The following is an 18,553-nucleotide window of genomic DNA, read 5'->3' as shown; positions in this document are numbered from 1 at the left end:
TGACACACCTCCTCCAACAAGGCCACACCTCCCAATCCTTCCCAAACATTTCCATCAGTTGAGGACCAAGCATTCAAATATATGAGCCTATGGAGGCTGTTCTCACTTAAACCACTACAGGGCTCATAATCCCCCACCTCTAACTGAGGAGGTATGGACCACTGATGGGGATTGTGGTTCCTGGTAGGTTGACCAGTAGCAGGCCCCACATTCAGGGGTTTATGGGCATCACAGATTGGACTTAGTGAGTTACACACACAAAGACATAAAGTTGGGGCAGTAGGGAACTAGAGGGAGAGGAATAGTAATGAATATAATTAAAATAACAGTGTATAAAATTCTCAACTAAATTTTAAAATAAAAACATTAGTGTGTTAGATATACATTTATTGTGGTTATTTAGAGAGATAATAACATCTGCAGTCACATTTTGATCAATGACAGACCAGCAGAAGTCCTGTGAGATTGTATGAAACCAAATTAAAACTCTATCACCTACTAATGTCATTGTCATAGTAAGACTGTGGTGAGACTGGAGTAAGCAAATGGATTCGGATAAGCTTAGATGCATGCAGGAACAGGCTTTGGCATAGATAGGCGTGTAGTAAGAACCAGGATCTTGTAAGTGTACTTGACCAAGAATGAGAACTTCTGAGAACACATCTCCATTGTTGGAAGTATGCGTGGTTATAAAATTCTGACCAACTTGGCACTCGGATCTTTTATGACATATTTTGTATTTTGTGATGAATGAGTATATAGCTGCATCTGCCTCTTTGGTAGTGAGCTTTCCTAGGTAAGGATCTAACGGGAACTGTCTCGGTTTTGCTAGCAATTATCCCTGCTCCTGACGTACTGGGAATACCTGATGAAGAGCAAAGGGCAGCTCCTCTGCTGCAGGATTTCCATGCATTTGTTCTGGTAGCACTGCATTTGCTGCTAGTAGAGATAAAATGAGTCGCCATAGAGAATTCAGCGGCACAGAATCCATGCTGAGACACTTGGATTGCTAGCCAGAAAAAAAATCACAGGTGGGTCATGAATGAGGTGGTATTGCAATGTGTCTTTCCTTACAGTGAGAAGGCAGTTGCTGCAAAATATGTTGGCATACTTGTGGTTAATCTCAATTATCAGCATGATGGGATTGAGAGCTGTCCAGGCAGTTAGTATAGCTCACTGCTGGGTGCACCTGTGAGGATATTTCCAAATAAGAGTATCAGGGAGACCTTCCTTGAATATGGCTGACACCTCCAACAGGCTCAGTGGGGGAGGGGCAGGTAGAGGAAAAGAGAGGGAGGAGGAAGCCAGTTAATGTAAACATTCATCCTTCTGAAACCATGAATAAAAGAAAACACCACATTTCCTTCTTTGAATTATTCCTCTTTGGTACTGCCTCAACAACAAACTGTCCTCACACAGCACAGTGGTGGCAGCCTGCCCAGCATCCACGAGGCCCACTGATCCCTCACCACTAAGTTAGTAACCTTCCACCAAGTGGTACCCATTTTTTACCAGACCCTTCAGATAGAGTACAAAACAGTCATGGGGATAGACATATAGGTCACTGGTAGCTGAATGTTTGGTGCCCCAACTTTAATCCTCAGTACCAATAAAAATCTAAGGATGGCACAATCCTGTATCACAGCACTTTGGGGGTGGAGGCTGGAGAATGAGAAATTCAAGGTCATCCTCAACTGCCTGACAGGTCTGAGGCCTTCCTGGGACACAGGCATTCTCCCTGTCTTCAGAAAGAAACAGAAAGAGCATATTAATGGATTATGGAAGCAGGGACTGCTCAAATCCAGATGAAGATGCTGGAATGTGTGTGTGTGTGTGTGTGTGTGTGTGTGTGTGTGTGTGTGCATGCGTGTGTGTGTGTGCATGCTTGCGCACGCATGTGCATGTGTGTGTGCGTGTGTGTGTGTGCACGTGTGTGCTCATGTATGTGTGTGTATTACATGCTGAGGCAAATCAGTGCGCCTTCTTTAGGCTACATTAATAACAAACCTGTGCTGTTTGTTAGAGACAGCTTGAGCTAATCATCTCTAGATGATGCATCTGGTCTTTCAAATTCACAGACTTTTCTTTGTGCTGGATATTTTAAGATTGTACTGGTGACGGGCACAGATGTGAACAGAAGGACCCACTGATCTTAGCATTAGCAAGGGCCTTTTGTGGACCTGCTTAGAGACGACGCTAATGGTCTCAGCACTATACTTCTCTTTCCTTTCTCAGACAGGGTCTCGCTGGAGCCCAAGGTGGAGTCAAACTCAAGGTTCTCCTGCCTCAGCATCCCAAGAATTGGCATTCAAGGTGTGTTTTCTGTCGTGCAACTTGGCATTAGCTCAAAAAAAACATCTTCACAAGCCCTCTGCCGGCTTTTTTTTTCTTGCCTTGAAGGCTACTGGTTGTCTTCATATTCCACGTGAGGAAATGGAGGCTGAGAGAGCTGAGATAAAACAAACTAACACACTGCAAGGTCGGGGTCGTGGCCCACGTTTAACCTCCTATCCTACAGCCCTCATCTTTATCATACAGTATATGAATCAGTTTTGCCAGTGTTGAATGCCCGCAAGCTCTGGACTCTCCCAGAAGATCTGACTACCCCTAGAGATTTGGAACCAATTCCACTCTGAGAAGAATTGCTATTGCTTTCACTCCAAATAAATTCACCTGTGTGGTCACATCTTAAATGAACACTTAAATACCAACACAAATCTCCTCTTACCTGAAAAAAGGGTGGGGGGATTCTGATTAGAGAAAGGGGCTGGGGGAGGGGCCATTCCCCACATCCACAAAAGAAAGTGTTGCCTCTCCACCAACGCAAATAATTCCAAGCAGACCAAATCAAACCAAATAAAAGATGCCCATGTTTAATAAAATGCCCTTATTCCCAGGTGGCCCACCCCTGCAGTGAATGAAGAAAGCCCACCCCTGCAGTGAGCCCACCCCTGCAGTGAATGGAGAAAGCCCACCCCTGCAGTGAATGAGAAAGCCCACCCCTACAGTGAGCCCACCCCTGCAGTGAATGGAGAAAGCCCACCCCTGCAGTGAATGAGAAAGCCCACCCCTGCAGTGAATGGGGAAAGCCCACCCCTGCAGTGAATGAGAAAGCCCACCCCTGCAGTGAGCCCACCCCTGCAGTGAATGGAGAAAGCCCACCCCTGCAGTGAATGAGAAAGCCCACCCCTGCAGTGAGCCCACCCCTGCAGTGAGCCCACCCCTGCAGTGAATGGAGAAAGCCTACCCCTGCAGTGAATGAGAAAGCCCACCCCTGCAGTGAGCCCACCCCTGCAGTGAATGGGGAAAGCCCACCCCTGCAGTGAATGAGAAAGCCCACCCCTACAGTGAGCCCACCCCTGCAGTGAATGGAGAAAGCCCACCCCTGCAGTGAATGAGAAAGCCCACCCCTGCAGTGAATGGAGCATACTTTTTCTCTTGACACCCACCTCATCCATGGAGCCAGAGTGGCTCCCTTCCTGGAGACTTGGCAGACCCAGATCTTGAAACCAGTGACAGTTTTCTCTCCCAGGACAGAAAATAGATGGAACACAGTAGTGATGGAAACAGACGAGATGGCTTAAAGTGAAGACAGACATACGTTGGGGAGTAGAAGAGAACATGTGTGAGATATTATTTGAAAAGTAAAAGGAGACACTGTTTCCCCTCAAAGGCACGCCATTTGAGAGCTGGAAATGAAGTGTCCTAGCCTGACTATTGACCTCTCGAGGGGACTGTGCCAGCTGGAGCAAGGGCACAGGTCTCTTCCAGTTTGTATGAACATATAGTGATAGAATGTGGCTCCTAATAAGCACCTCATTTAGCCCTGATAACGTCCTTTGGATATTCCATTTGGGGACAGGCACATAAGGAGATGTCTGGAAGGAACGACTTCCTGCCCTGTAGTCATTTCTGTGCTGTGCAGGGCAGCTTGAGTGGCTTATATCCAACTTGAGCAGTGGTTCCCAACTTGTGGGTCTCTGTAGGGTTAAGACAGCCCCCTTTAGAGGGCGGGGTTTGCCTCAGGCGAATGCCTGCCAATAAATGGTGCGCGGAGAGGCGGCTCGCCCCCTTTTTCCTCCCTACCTGTACTACGCTGGAACTTTGGTTCTGTAAGTTTATCATTAAAGTGGTAAATATTCTTTGATATCTGCATTGCATTTATTTTGCGCGGGTACATTTGGCGCCCAACGTGGGGCTTTGAAGAGAACCGGCCCCAAATCGGAGTCTCTTGCACCCCGGGCCGCTGCGGCGGTCTCTCTGGGTGCGCACGGAAGAAGTTGAGATTCTGAGCAGTCTCTCTGGGCGCGCGCTGAAGCAGCCGAGATTCTGAGCGACTCGATTTTCAGAAAAAGCTGATTCAGTAATCACTCATTTATTAGAAGTCATGGCTATCATGGGTATACCTACACAAATAAAGACAGATAATGGTCCTGCTTATGTCTCTAGGAAAATGAAACGTTTTTTTGATCATTACAATATCAAGCATGTTACATGTATACCATACAATCCTACAGGTCAAGCAGTCATAAAAGGTCAAATCGAACTATAAAGGATATGTTGAACAAACAGAAAGGGGTGGAAAACACCCCCAGAAATAGGTTACATAATGCTTTGTTAACCTTGAATTTTCTCAACGCTAATGAGAAGGGAACGACGGCTGCAGAAAGACATTGGATAATGGAAAAGTCTGCTGAACTATATCAACCAGTTTATTTCAAGGATGTACTGACCTCACAATGGAAGCCAGGAGATGTGCTGTGTTGGGGAAGGGGTTTTGCTCTTATCTCCACAGGTGAGGAAAAATTATGGATACCGTCAAAATTAATAAAGGTTCGGTTTGAGGAAGAGAAGTCACTTGGAAAAGATAAATGACAATTCATTCACAAGGATGACCGACATTCAGATGGTAAGGATTACTGATAGGATGGGGGCAGGGTTCTTTTCTTGTCTCCACAGGAAAATATTCATCTCCAAAGAATTTGAGGGACCCTGAATATTTAATTACTGATTGATGGAAAATAGTTACGACCCACTAAACATCAACAATAAAGTTCTATACATATCGTAAGTATTGATTTTATATATATATATATATTTATATGTTTTATTGAACACTTCTTTATAAATGTGTAGAGCTGGTTTTGGAGTTGGACTATGGCTCAGTCCTTCTTCAATTCCAAGCCTGTTGATAAGAGATATTTCAAAGTTTCTGTCTCAGGTCAGGAGCCATGAAATGGGACAGAATAAGAATAATTTTATACTTGATAAACTTTCTTTGCCTTCCCTCACATCTGTGTCTTTCTTTATATGTCAGTACATGTCCTTGTTGTTAATGTTTAAATTTCCCATAACAAGCAACATATTTTCCTACAGTAATCTTTGAAGTTTCCAGGATGAAGATGGGGCCCCACAACATCAACTCTATCTGGTTTTTATGACGTTATGATTTTTTTTAAGCACTAATTTTAGACCTGTTTTTTGGTACCAACTGCAAGAGACAATTTCATATGATGCACATTTTTGACAACGCTCTGGCCGGACCTTCTCGAAACACACAGAGACTAGTTATAATTTTCTTAAGTCAAAGGTTAATTTGGGAATTTTACCATCGTTTGCTTTCACAGGGGCCCCTAAGAAGAACGTCTCCCCCATGTCAGCTAGAAGCAATCTAAGAGGACGACGTCCCCTCTCCCAGCAGAGTTTGCCCACAGGGTTAGGGACATCTTTTAGTGGTTGGTTTAGGGTTGAGGGGATGGGGAGATATTGTATGGATTTAGGGGTATATTCTTAAAAAAAAAAGAGGGGGATTAACTGGGTTGATGGGATGATTGGTATTTGTGACTTACTGTTTTTAGAAAATTATGTTGGTACTGTTTCTTGTATATTGATATATTGAATATTGAATGTGAGTGTTCCTATCTCTATTTTGGTATAAGAGTATGCTTATATTGTATGGATACATCTATCATATCACAATGTACATTTCTACCTCTGGTACTATTTATGTAATAACATTGTTTACATTTGATAAGTAATGACATTGTTTACAGGTGAAGATCATTGTCTTCATATATTGCACAATTGTTTATTCTCTTAGTTTTCAAATTAGATAGGTATTGAGAATTATATGTTTGTCATATTATTTTTAGGTTAATCAGGTCTTTTAGATACATAGAGATTATTTTTAGTATAGATAGTATAATCTTCAGCCTCTTTGAAGAGCTGTAAAAAATGGCCTTTAATCTAACCTAGAATTCTGTGCCATCGAGACACAATTTACTCCTGGCAACACCACTCTACTCCCGAGAGAACGTTGAGCACCAAAGACACTCCACTGGGAGCTTGTCTTCTTGGCAAAACTGGCCTTTGGGTTAAGAAAAACCCATACCTCAACTACTGACTAAGATATAAAACAGGATTGTCTTATCTTGCCAAGACAGGGTAGGATAATCCTAAGAAAGTTCCTTGCATTTGAGAATGGTATGTCAGTTATGTTAGGCCTTAGCCAAAGTTGGTTGACTCAACATTGCAAACGAGATTTTGGGTGATTGCCCAGGCAGTCAGTTGTCTCTGTCATTTGTTGCACATTTTGGATATCTCTCTTTTGTTAAGTAATATTTACTCCCTTCTCAGATCTTTGATGGAGTTGAAGATTATTTAATTGTAGTTACTCTTTAGCAAAACTTTTGCTCTCAATATTGTTTGTTATATTTATCATTTGTTATTATTGTTTATAGTTATATTTGGTTTAGTTGTGTCTTATTTAGACAAAAGGGGGAGATGTAGGGTTAAGACAGCCCCCTTTAGAGGGCGGGGTTTGCCTCAGGCGAATGCCTGCCAATAAATGGTGCGCGGAGAGGCGGCTCGCCCCCTTTTTCCTCCCTACCTGTACTACGCTGGAACTTTGGTTCTGTAAGTTTATCATTAAAGTGGTAAATATTCTTTGATATCTGCATTGCATTTATTTTGCGCGGGTACAGGTCTCGACCCCTTTGACAAATCTCTGTCTCCAAAAATATTTATATCAAGATTCATAACAGTAGCAAAATTATAGTTATGAAGTAATAACAAAAATAATTTTATGGTTGGGATCATTCTAAAATAACTGTATTAAAGGGTTGCAGCATTAGTAAGGTTGACACCCACTGTTTTAGGGTTTCTATTGCTATGAAGAGACTTTATAACCATGGCAACTCTTATAAAGGAAAGCATTTAATTGGGGCGACTTACAGTTTCAGAGATTTAGTTCATTATCATCATGGTGGGTGGCCTGCAGGCAGACATGGTACTGGAGAAAGAGCTGAGAGTTCTACATCTTGATCCGCAGGCAACAGGAAGTGAATGTAGTTTGAGCACTCAAAGCCCACCCCTACAGTGTCACACTTCCTCCAACAAGGTCACACCGACTCCAACAAAACAAAGCCTCATGATATTGCCACTCCGTTTCGGGGGCATTTTCTTTTAAACTATCACATTCTACTCCCGGGTCCCCAAAGGCTTGTAGTCATATCATAATGCAAAAAATGCAAATGCATTCAGTCCAACTTCAAAAGTTTCCATAGTCTATAAGAGTCTCAAATTTATTTAAAATTCTAAAGTTTAAAGTCTCTTTTGAGATTCATGCACTCTCTTACCTGTAATCCCCTGTAAAATCAAAATCAAAAAACAGATCACATATTTCCAACATACAGTGACACAGGATATACATTACCATTCCAGAACATAGCGAAGGGAGCACAGCGAGGAAACACTGGACCAAAGCAAGACCAAAACCAGCTTGGCAAACTCCAAACTCTGCATCTCCATGTCTACTGCAAAATGCGCTTCAGATCTCCAACTCCTTTCAGCTTTGTTGACTGCAACACACTTGTTTCTTTCTCTTGGGCTGGTTCCACTTCCTGTTAGCTGCTCTCCTCAGGAGGTTTCTCGTGGCTCTGGCATCTTCAACATCTTGGGGTCTCCAAGGCAATCCAGGTTTTACCGTCACAGCTTCACATAATGGCCTCTTTGGGCCTCCATGCAGGGACATCCCTGTCATATGCCTGGCATCATCAGCTTTCCATAATCATGGAGGAAGATTCCATAATTTCTTTCTTCTATTCTTGGCTCTAAAGCCAGAACCATGTGGCCAAAGCTGCCAAGGTCTGCTGCTTACTGGGACTGGAACATGGTCTCCTTGTTTAATTATATCTTCAACAGCTTTATGTCCTTCACTGCCTAAACTCGACTGTTCTGGAATTCACTCTGTAGACCAGAGTGGCCTAAAACTCAGAGATCTCCTGAGTGCTGGGATTAAAGGCATTTTCAACCACACCTGGACCTAAACTGTTCTTTAATTCCTTTTCACAAGTTTAATTCCTTTTTACAAGTTGGAAGCTTAGCTGAATAGGGTCTTGCCCTGAGGTCACTACTTCCTTTATTCCATTCTTCACTCTTTTCATCTCCTTGAACACAGGACTTAGCATTCTACTCTCTGGTCCCCTTTTCTCCTCAAATTGTACATTTTGTATTTTTCCTTGCTCAGCTTGCTCCTTTTCTTTATATGTTGTTATAAGCATAAATACTAGTAACCACACAACAGAATCTATAATAAGCTATTTTGAAATTTCCTTTGCCAATGGAATTAATCCAAATCTCTTCACTTTAGCTTCAGGCAGACTCTTTAAACAAGGGCCAAAAGCAGCTACATTCTTCACCAAAACATCACAAGAATGCTATCTAGGCAGCATACTAAAATTCTTCTCCTCTAAAACATCTTAAGCCAGGCCCCCACAGTTCAAATCTTCCATACTCCTACTACTGTGGCCCATTAAGCACTGCTTAAGGCAATCCTACTGCTCTCCTAACCCAAACTTCCAAAGTCCAGATTCCTCCAAACAAAAGCATGGTCAGACTATCACAGCAATACCCCAGTTTTTAGTATCAACTTCTGTCTCAGTTGGGGTTTCTATTGCTGTGAAAAGTCACCATGACTACAACAACTCTTATAAAAGAAAACATTTAGTTGGGGGCTGGTTTATAGTTCAGAGGTTTAGTCTGTTATCATCATGGCGTATGGTATGCAGGCTGACATGGAGCTGGAGAAGGAGCTGAGAGTTCTACATCCAGATAGATCCTCAGGCAGCAGGAAGTGAACTGTGTCACACTGAGCATACCATGAGCAAAGAAGACTTCAAAGCCCATCCCTACCATGACATACTTCTTCCAAGAAAGCCACACCTCCTAATAAATAGCGCCACTCCCTATGGGGGCCATTTTCTTTCAAACCACTACACCCACTGCGCTAGAGAAACTCCCATGGGCACCACACACTCCCTTCCTCAGAGGCAAGCTAATTGCTACCACTTGTGAGAAGAAAAAGAAAAGATCTGCCGCATAGTTCCACACTGGACCTCGAGCTCACTCACCTTCTAATAAGAGCAGCTCGCCCAATTTTACTGTCAGCCCATAGTAAAAGAGCTATTCATCCTTCTACTTTCCTTGGAATTCCAGATGTTTGAGAAACTGACTGTAGATCAAGACACACTGTTTCTATTGTTAACTTTAGCAAAGAATCGTTTTAAACGTATCCAAAAAAAAAACAATTACATTTTCTTAAGGTACTTTTGTAGAATGCTGTCTTCCAGTTGTAACAGCCATTGCCATCTTAATTAGAGCAGTCCTGACATGCTCTCATAGAAGAAAGAGGCATTGATGGTCATTACCTGAGGTTTCGGCCATTGCCTCCTATGCCTCTTCCCCAGAATCACCTCTTTTGTATGTGATCCTGTGTGAGCTGCAGGTATCTATGGATGCCAGGAGGGGCTGAAATAGATAGATTGTGGAAGGCTAACTGAAAGGAGGACTCTGTCTGTGCATCTCTGGGGAACTTGTCCATGCTGATGATGTAGGTTCTATGGAATAGAGCCACTAAGCACCCAGATGGCAGAGGCAAGGGTGGAGTGAAAAGCTGGGTGTTGGTCACAGGGTTGAAGCTCTGGATATAGCCTCATTCTGGAAACCCCCACATGAGCCAGTAAATTTGCTCCTCTAACGCAAATTGGGTCAGGGTTTTCTATTGTTCGCAATAAAGATACCGCAGCAGTGTGTGTGGCGAAACACACTTGCAGTTTCATTTCTCTAACGAGAGAGACGCAGCACTATAAAACATTGGCTATCTGCATAGCATAGGAGTTTGTAAGAGAGACGAGCTGTTTCCTCCTGTGGTAGCTGTCCTTCTACCCCCTCAGCTGCTGAAGGACGTACTTGGGTATAAATCCTAGGCAAGTGCACTGAAGACTCAGTTTTGCCGTAGAGTGCATTGGGTCCCACATTGTCGAGTGGGAGATAGTGAGGGCATTAGTAGCCCAGATTTCCCTCCCTTTTCAATGTAGTAGACATCATGACCTTTTAAAGCCACCGTGACCTGGGCTCATTATCTATCAAAGGTAGCAGTCAGCCATCCTCCCCACCTGCTAGGTGAGATGTGGCTGGGTGTAGCATTGCCAGTCGAAGCTGCATCAACATTCTCTTGGGGTTTGGGAGCCACCTTTGAATCCCTTTGCTCTGGGTAGTATTGAACCTCCATGTCAGGCATGGGGAGCAAGCTCCCTACTGCTGTGCCCCAGCCATCTCTTTTGAATCCTTTTCTTATCACTCACTACTGAGCAGATGCTTTCAAGTATCCATTTATAACTCAAAATCTAGCTGAATTATTTTATATCTGATTAAATCCCACAATTGCATATGTGTGAGGTATGTTACACTATGGACTTCACCCTCTCTCTAGATCCCATCCTCTGTCTATGCTGGGGAGCTGGACAGCTGTCCTGAAGTTTGTTAACCCACTGTGGTGGGCCCTTGAGATAGAACTAGCCCCACAGAAATTACTTTGTCTTTTCTGATTCCCTATCAGTTGCAAGGCCCCCAATCCAACTTGTTAACAATGCCTATGGTGTCACAAATATCTTCAACGTCCTTTTTTAGCACCCCCCTTTCCCCAGCTGTAAATGCACAGAAGACTGTGCTCTGTCCCCTTACCAGGTGGGAGAGGAGCAGCTGTCTCACCTCCCTGTTGCCTAGGTTGTGCAGGGACTTGGGGTGGATGCTCCGTGGGCCACAAAGCCCCAGCAGCCTGCAAGCAGAAAGCACTTGGAGAGGCCGGCAGCAGGGGCTGCAGCAGACGCTGTGAGGTCAGGGGTCTCAGTGGACGCAGTGGGCAGTACCGTCCTAAGACTTCCTGATGGCTTGTCCACCAAAATGTGAATACACATAAATTTCTTAAAGAGACCCTGGCCCTGTGTCATTTGGGATCTGCTCTCAGTGGGATGTGTAGCCCTCAGCATCCATTCTTAACAAGGATGCCATTCAGGTCCCCTAGAAATATATCATTACAGTACCCCAAAAATGAGGTTACAGTTTGAATGCCATTAAGGCAGGTGACTCTAGTTCAGAGCATTGGATTAGAAAAATCACAGGGTCAGTTTGTAAAGACCTTAGCTTGAATGCCATGATTTCTAACTAGATGGAACCATGTCCAGGCAGAGACACATTCATTATTTTTATTTTAGTAATTCCAATTTTTTAATTTCAGCTATTGTCAAGAATTAGTTAGCCAGGCGTGTTATTTTAAATTGTAATCCCAGCAGGCCAGAGGCTGAGGCAGAAGGATTGCAGGGAGTTCAAGGCCAGTCTGGGCTACAGAGTAAAACTCTGCCTCAAACAACGAATTAGCTTGATTTTTACAACAGCGGTACCGAAGAGCTAGACTTGAGGTGTGGGCCTGTCGTCCCAGCTAGCTGGGAGGCCAGGAATTCCAGGTCAGCCTGACTAGCATCATGAGTCCTATAAGAAAGGAGAAAGAGAAGCCTACCAGCTGAGAGATGACAGCTACTGGCGCTACTTTTAAATTTTATGGATGAAAATGAGTTAGTCTTGTAAAAAATCCTACAGAGAACAGTGCGACTAAGGCATACCGCGAGTTTGTGTGATACTTTGTCTAAGCTCACTATAGTGTTGGATGTTATATTTGTGGCAATGTCTAGGTCCGGGTATGAATGGATTTAATGTGTAAAGCCATTCAGCAGGGAAGTTTCTTCTAATTAAAGTGAATGAGCTCTAAGGCAGGAAGACAGTCCATTTGACATAATCTTCCTTTAACAGTATTGTTTAACTGCTAAAGTAAAGATGATAACATTTTGAAAACCCATAAACTGATTTCTTTTTTGTGTCTAAATGGTGCGCACAGGCACCAGCAGCTCACCATCAGAAGTGAGACTGTGACTCTGATTAAATTATCACCTTTGGCATTTTGCTGACATTTGCTTACATAAAAACCACAGCTTTTTTTTTTCGTTTCACTGACAGGCAAGTCAAGATGCTAGAACACACCTTAATAGCTTACTTCTTAATACTTTTAAATATTTAGCTATGTGGCAAAGGGACCCTCGTCTCTCCTTGGCGCTCATGTTGGTGGTGGGCCCTAGCAAGTGGTCCAGATGCTTGAGGCCACGCCCCCACTGCCCACCTGCTCGGGGATTGGCTGCCTTGGGCCTAGTGGGCGGCCCCGGTCGGGGCGAAGTTGGGGGTGACTCCCAAGGGTTCTGACACTGAAGCCCAAGCCAAAGCCACCTGGGAGTCCTGCCGCGCTCTGTCGCAGTGGACCAGGAGTTCTCTGACCCCGAGTCAAGCTCCCCCGCCCTCCCAGTGCGTCCGCGGTCCACCCTATCCTGGGAGGATTGGGCCTTGGGGCCTCGCGTGGGTGTCAGCAGCCTGGACCCTGGTCCGGGGGCCGCTGGAGCTGATTCCGGGGCCTGGAGGAGCTCTGGGAAGCGGAGGCGGCTCGGGAGACGCTGGATCGAAGCGGGCGCAGACACCCGAAACGGCTGGGGTGGCCGCGAGCCGGCTGCTGAGTAATCCTGGGCGGCGGGTGGGGGCGGCCGGACGCCCACGTTCCCCGCGCCGCAGCCGGGCGGCGGCTCCGCCTCCGCGTCCCTCCCCGCCCCCTGCCGGCTGCTGTGCTTGGCTCCCGGCAGGTCGGAGCGGGGCTCGGGGAGCGCGGGCCGCTGCAGCCGCCTCCCGCACCTCGCCTCGGCCCGCGCGGAGCCTCGTGCGCCCATGGCCGGCTCGGAGCAGCAGCGGCCGCAGCGGAGGGACGAAATCGAGTCGGACGCGGCGGCGGCGGCGCCCCTGCAGGACGCAGAGCTGGCCCTGGCTGGCATCAACATGCTGCTCAACAACGGCTTCAGGGAGTCGGATCAGCTTTTCAAACAATACAGGTGACACCACTCTTCCGACTCTCTGCCCCGGCTGCGCGCTCCGGGTGGTCACCTCGCGACCAGCGGCTGCTCTCTTCCCCGCTTCCCTTCGCTTCCCAAGGCTTTATCTGCAGCCTTTGCCCTGAGCCTTGGCCCCATCCTCCTCCCCACCCCATCCCCCGCTGCGTTGTCCCTTCCCTCCCAGACACCGCATTCTCTGCTCACTTTCTGCCCTCCTAGGAGTGCCCAGTGTTTCTCTGCTGCTTTCGAGCGGTGGCTCACCCACCATAGGTAGCTTAGGGAACTAATGCATCTGAGGCAGCAACGAGCCTGGCACTTGCATGGTTGAGACTCTGGCTCGCCTGCTGCCTGGGCAGCCTTTTGTGACCCTAACACAGCTTGCTGCACCCTTGCCGGGTCCTTGTGTGGCGCTTTGCTTTGTGCCATTCCCGGAGCTTTTGTTATTTACAGACAGTGTAGTCTAAGTGTCGCGCTGTGCAGGAACTTCAAAATTTCAGACCAAACTCTGCTCACCGATCCTTCTCTGCCTATCCTTCCAAAGCCTCAGTCTTGAAATGAGTTACTGATGTCTTTCAAGATTTATTAAGAATTTTCTCTGGTAAAAAGAAAGTAGAGGAATTTTTTTTTCTTAAAATACGGAAGAATGGAAGGGGAAACACGTGTGTTCCGTTAATTTGTCTTTGAGGAATTCAACTCAAGAACTAAGTAAGCCTAGTAGCTTTCTTGCTGTTGTGGGATCCAGATGCTCTGCTTCAGGAAGCAAGCTAGTTTGCCCTGTGAACGTGGGCCAGCAATCAGATGCCTAGCAGCCGTCCTGAACATGTTTAAGGGCGTATGCCTCATAGTTTCTTGATGCCCGTAGTGAAGGTTGAAATTAGCGAATCACAGTCTAGTTGCGATGGAGATTTGAGTGTGTTAGCGAATGAGAAATGCCTAGGCTTCAAAGGCTGGCGGTTTTCACCGAGCCCAGCTACTGCTCCCCAAACAGCAAAGCAGATATCTTGCAAGTAGGAACTTTTCACTAGACCTGGTTTGCTTTGTTGCTTTTGTTTTGAGACATAGTCTATGATTTGTAGCTTAGGCTAGCCTTGCTAGCCTCCCGTCTCAGCCTCCCCAGTGCTAGGGATTACAGACTTGAACCCACATCTGGGCTCCACTGTACTTTTAATTTTAAGTGAGCTTCTTCTCACCCTTATGGGTCTGAAATGAAAACATTTTAACTTACTCAGAATGTATTATTTAAAACACACACAAACACACATACTCACTACATAAGTTTGATTTAAGGTGTTCCATCAAAGTCTTTGATGGAGGATTTTTTAAAAAGTTACTAATTCTGTCTTGTAGGTTAGTTATAATTTTTTTTTGTAAACAGGGTTTCACCATGTAGCCTTGGCTGGTCTGGAGCTCACTATATAGCCCAAGCAGTAGTGTTACTGTCGCATTGAAAGCAAACTTTTTCTTTATTTAGTCCAGTGGTTCTCATCCTGTGGCTCATGACTCCTTTGGCAAACCTATTTCCAGAAATATTTACATTATGATTCCTAACGGTAGCAATGAAATAACTTTATGGTGGGGGTCTCCACAGTGCGAGGCACCTGCACTAGAAGGTCACAGCGTTTGGAAGGTCGAGCACTGAGCAGGCTGCCGGAGTGTCAGCAGAGGACCGCTGTGAGAGCTGCAGCTTGAACAGAACTTGTCTGTGCGGAAGGAGATGGGGAAATGTGTAGCTAGGAGCTGTCTACTGTGTTTTCCAATGGGAACTGGGAATAAGGAAGGAAAATATATTGTAATATCTATTTTTTTTTTTGCCAAGCACAAGTACCAGCCGCATTCCCTCGCCTATTTTCACTGTGAGTGTGGCAGTGAGGGACTGAGACTCATGGCATCAATGGGGTCCATCACCACGGTTCTAAGTCAAGTCTTGGGTTTCATCGTTCTTCCTCCGTTGCTAAATTTGTGAGACATTTGCAGTCTGCCTGGACGGGCCTTTTCCCCCCACAATTGTTACAAAGCTTTAGTTGGGATGGAGGGAGAGAAGACAGAATGGCAGCATTATTTCATCAGCTTTCCCTTGCTCCATCTGCTGTGTTGGGATGCGGGAAGACCTTGTGGTTCCCACCTCCAACATGTGCTACGTCTCACCCATGTGCGGGGAAGCACAGTTGCATAGAAGGATGATCAGAAACAGGCATCCAGTGACTGGGGCTCCAGTCTAGCCCTGCCCTGTTGTGGATGCTGACTTTTCAGTTTCTCCAAAACTGCTTCATTGCCTGTAAAATGAAGGTAGTGGTAACAGTGCCCACAGCACAGTGTGATTGGCTGTTAAATGTAACAGGAAGAGAGCTGGGGACAGGGATATGGCTCAGCTGATTGGGTTCTTGCCTGCTGTGTGTGAAGCTTTGGTTTCTATTCCTAGGCTTTCACACCACTTGACCTGGGTGTGGTGGTGCATGCTTCGAATCCCAGTATTCTGGAGTAAAGACTGAGGATCAGGATAGGAAGTTAGAGGTTATCTTTGGCTACATAGTGAATGTGAGATCCTAAGATACACGAGACCCAGTCTCAGACAGACAAACAAATGAAAAATAAGAATCAGGAGAACCGCATGCCATGGGTGCATGCAGCTGTAGCTAGCTGTCTTGGTATGCCATGCCTGCATGCAGCTGTAGCTAGCTGTCTTGGTATGCCATGCATACATGCAGCTGTAGCTAGCTGTCTTGGTATGCCATGCCTGCATGCAGCTGTAGCTAGCTGTCTTGATACGCCATGTGTGCATGCAGCTGTAGCTAGCTGTCTTGGTATGCCATGCCTGCAGCTGTAGCTGTCTTGGTATGCCATGGGTGCATGCAGCTGTAGCTGGCTGTCTTGGTATGCCATGGGTGCATGCAGCTGTAGCTAGCTGTCTTGGTACGCCATGCGTGCCTGCAGCTGTAGCTAGCTGTCTTGGTATGCCATGGGTGCATGCAGCTGTAGCTAGCTGTCTTGGTATGCCATGCATACATGCAGCTGTAGCTAGCTGTCTTGGTATGCCATGGGTGCATGCAGCTGTAGCTAGCTGTCTTGGTATGCCATGGGTGCATGCAGCTGTAGCTAGCTGTCTTGGTATGCCATGGGTGCATGCAGCTGTAGCTAGCTGTCTTGGTATGCCATGCCTGCAGCTGTAGCTAGCTGTCTTGGTATGCCATGCCTGCAGCTGTAGCTAGCTGTCTTGGTACGCCATGCGTGCATGCAGCTGTAGCTAGCTGTCTTGGTATACCATGTGTGCATGCAGCTGTAGCTAGCTGTCTTGGTATGCCATGGGTGCATGCAGCTGTAGCTAGCTGTCTTGGTATGCCATGCCTGCAGCTGTAGCTAGCTGTCTTGGTATGCCATGCATGCATGCAGCTTTAGCTAGCTGTCTTGGTATGCCATGGGTGCATGCAGCTGTAGCTAGCTGTCTTGGTATGCATGCATGCAGCTGTAGCTAGCTGTCTTGGTATGCCATGCCTGCAGCTGTAGCTAGCTGTCTTGATACGCCATGCATGCATGCAGTGAAAGCTGATGATGTTGGTGCTTGCTGCTGTCACCACCATCTCAGCACAAGGTGAATGCCTCCATTTATGCAAATAGCTTTCATATATACGTTTTAAATTACATCTTATTTATTTATTTATTCACTGTTTGTGTGTGTGTATATATATTACGTGGGACCAGGGGCTCAAACTGAGATCCTCAGGCTTGGTGGCCAGCACCTTTACCACCTGAGCCATCTTGACTGTCCCTAGCTCTCCTATGTCATGCTCACCTCATATACCACATTTGACAGACATATGATACTTTAGGAAACTTTTCTTTCGTTCCAGCAGGGAATGTCCTGCTGGAAACTCAACATGGACTTCATGACCAGTGTTTGAGTGTCACTTCTAGCTCAGCGTGTCCACAGAGGAGCGGGAGCCAGGAGATGGATAATTCAGGTGAAAAACCTGGTGACCAGCAGGGACCCAGCAAGTATCTCTCCACTTGTCCCAGAACAAAACAGGACCGTGAACCTCTAAGCCCCTCCCTGTATGTTCTATGCCTATCTCTAGCAGCTCCCTGGGTACTCCATATGCCCTATGGCTAATTCAGCTAGTCACTGGCTCTGTACCCCTTCCCCGATCCAAGGTTAATTTTATTAATACAGTCTTGGAGTTTCACAACACAATCAAGTATCCTACAACACCTAGCTATTTTTATTGTCTTCTAACAATGTCTTCTAACAGTGACCTACTCCCCTTTCTGGTAAAAGTCCTCTCCTTTAGATGGACAAAGAAACACTATCTAGTATTAAAGTAACTTTTTTGTTTAAGGAGAGGAGCTTCATCAATAGGTACCACATGAGCCATGGTCCCTTGTAGAAACTGCTGACAACGAAAGTCCTTCTGGATTGTGTAGCGCAGATGTTCTTCCATGGGGATGAGAAATATCTGCACAGTAGAGACCTTCTTCTGAGATGTCAACAAGACCTCGTAGCTGCTGCCCCTTACACAAATAGCAGAGGCCCTGCCCTAACGAGTGCCTGCGATGGGCGCTCAGCCTCTGTCAGGCACTTGGAGATGTTTCCACAGAGACCAGGACCCGTTTGTGCTGTGTGTGAATGTGGTTTGTGTCTCTCTGGTGTATTGAAGTTAAAGGCCTGACAATTGAAGAGATGGAGCCTTTAGGAGGTGGTTAAAGCCTGGGCGCTATTGGAAGGGGGAGCCTTTAGGAGGTGGTTAAAGCCTGGGCTCTATTGGAAGGGGGAGCCTTTAGGAGGTGGTTAAAGCCTGGGCTCTATTGGAAGGGGGAGCCTTTAGGAGGTAGATAAAGCCTGGGCTCTATTGAAAGGGGGAGCCTTTAGGAGGTTGGACCTAGTTGGAGGTTCTTAGATTACTGGGGGCTTGAGGTTATTTCTCACAGCACCTTGTGACAGTTCTTGAGAAGTCTGTAACAAAAGGAGTAAACCTGGTTCTCCCTGTGCTCTTTCATGTCGTGTGTCCCATGACATGTGATTCTTTACTCCTATGTAAGCTACCGTCACGTACCACTGGCTGCCCCTTACCATGGTGTCAATTGATGGTGGGCTGTGATCCCCCATACCACTGAGCTTAAGAAGGATTTCTATGTAAGTACTCGGGTCAAGTCTTTTGCTGTAGTAAGGAAAAGCTGCTGGCCAGTGCCTCAGGACTGCTCTGCTTTGAGCCCGAGGCCGTGTGATCCTCCTGTTCCCAGAGCTCAGTGCTCTTACGCAGTGGTCCGCACACTGAACTGCTGTTGGCTTGTGTGACCCACAC

The 18,553-nt window shown here is 46.0% G+C and overlaps 1 protein-coding gene across 1 annotated transcript in view; it reads left to right on the top strand.

Moving 5' to 3' along the window:
* Positions 1-12,912: 12,912 nt before the first annotated feature.
* Ttc39c (tetratricopeptide repeat domain 39C) overlaps positions 12,913-18,553 on the top strand; it is a 96,458-nt gene continuing 90,817 nt past the window's right edge. Inside the window, exon 1 of the mRNA XM_075969273.1 lies at positions 12,913-13,259. Within this exon, the coding sequence (XP_075825388.1) occupies positions 13,099-13,259 (161 nt within the window). The 5' untranslated portion in view covers positions 12,913-13,098. The remainder of the gene's footprint in view (positions 13,260-18,553) is intronic.

This window comes from Microtus pennsylvanicus, chromosome 4 (assembly GCF_037038515.1).
Source record: "Microtus pennsylvanicus isolate mMicPen1 chromosome 4, mMicPen1.hap1, whole genome shotgun sequence".
NCBI classification, from domain to species: domain Eukaryota; kingdom Metazoa; phylum Chordata; class Mammalia; order Rodentia; family Cricetidae; genus Microtus; species Microtus pennsylvanicus.
Note: the sequence above shows the minus strand (reverse complement) of the source record. Positions and strands in the feature narration are given on the sequence as shown.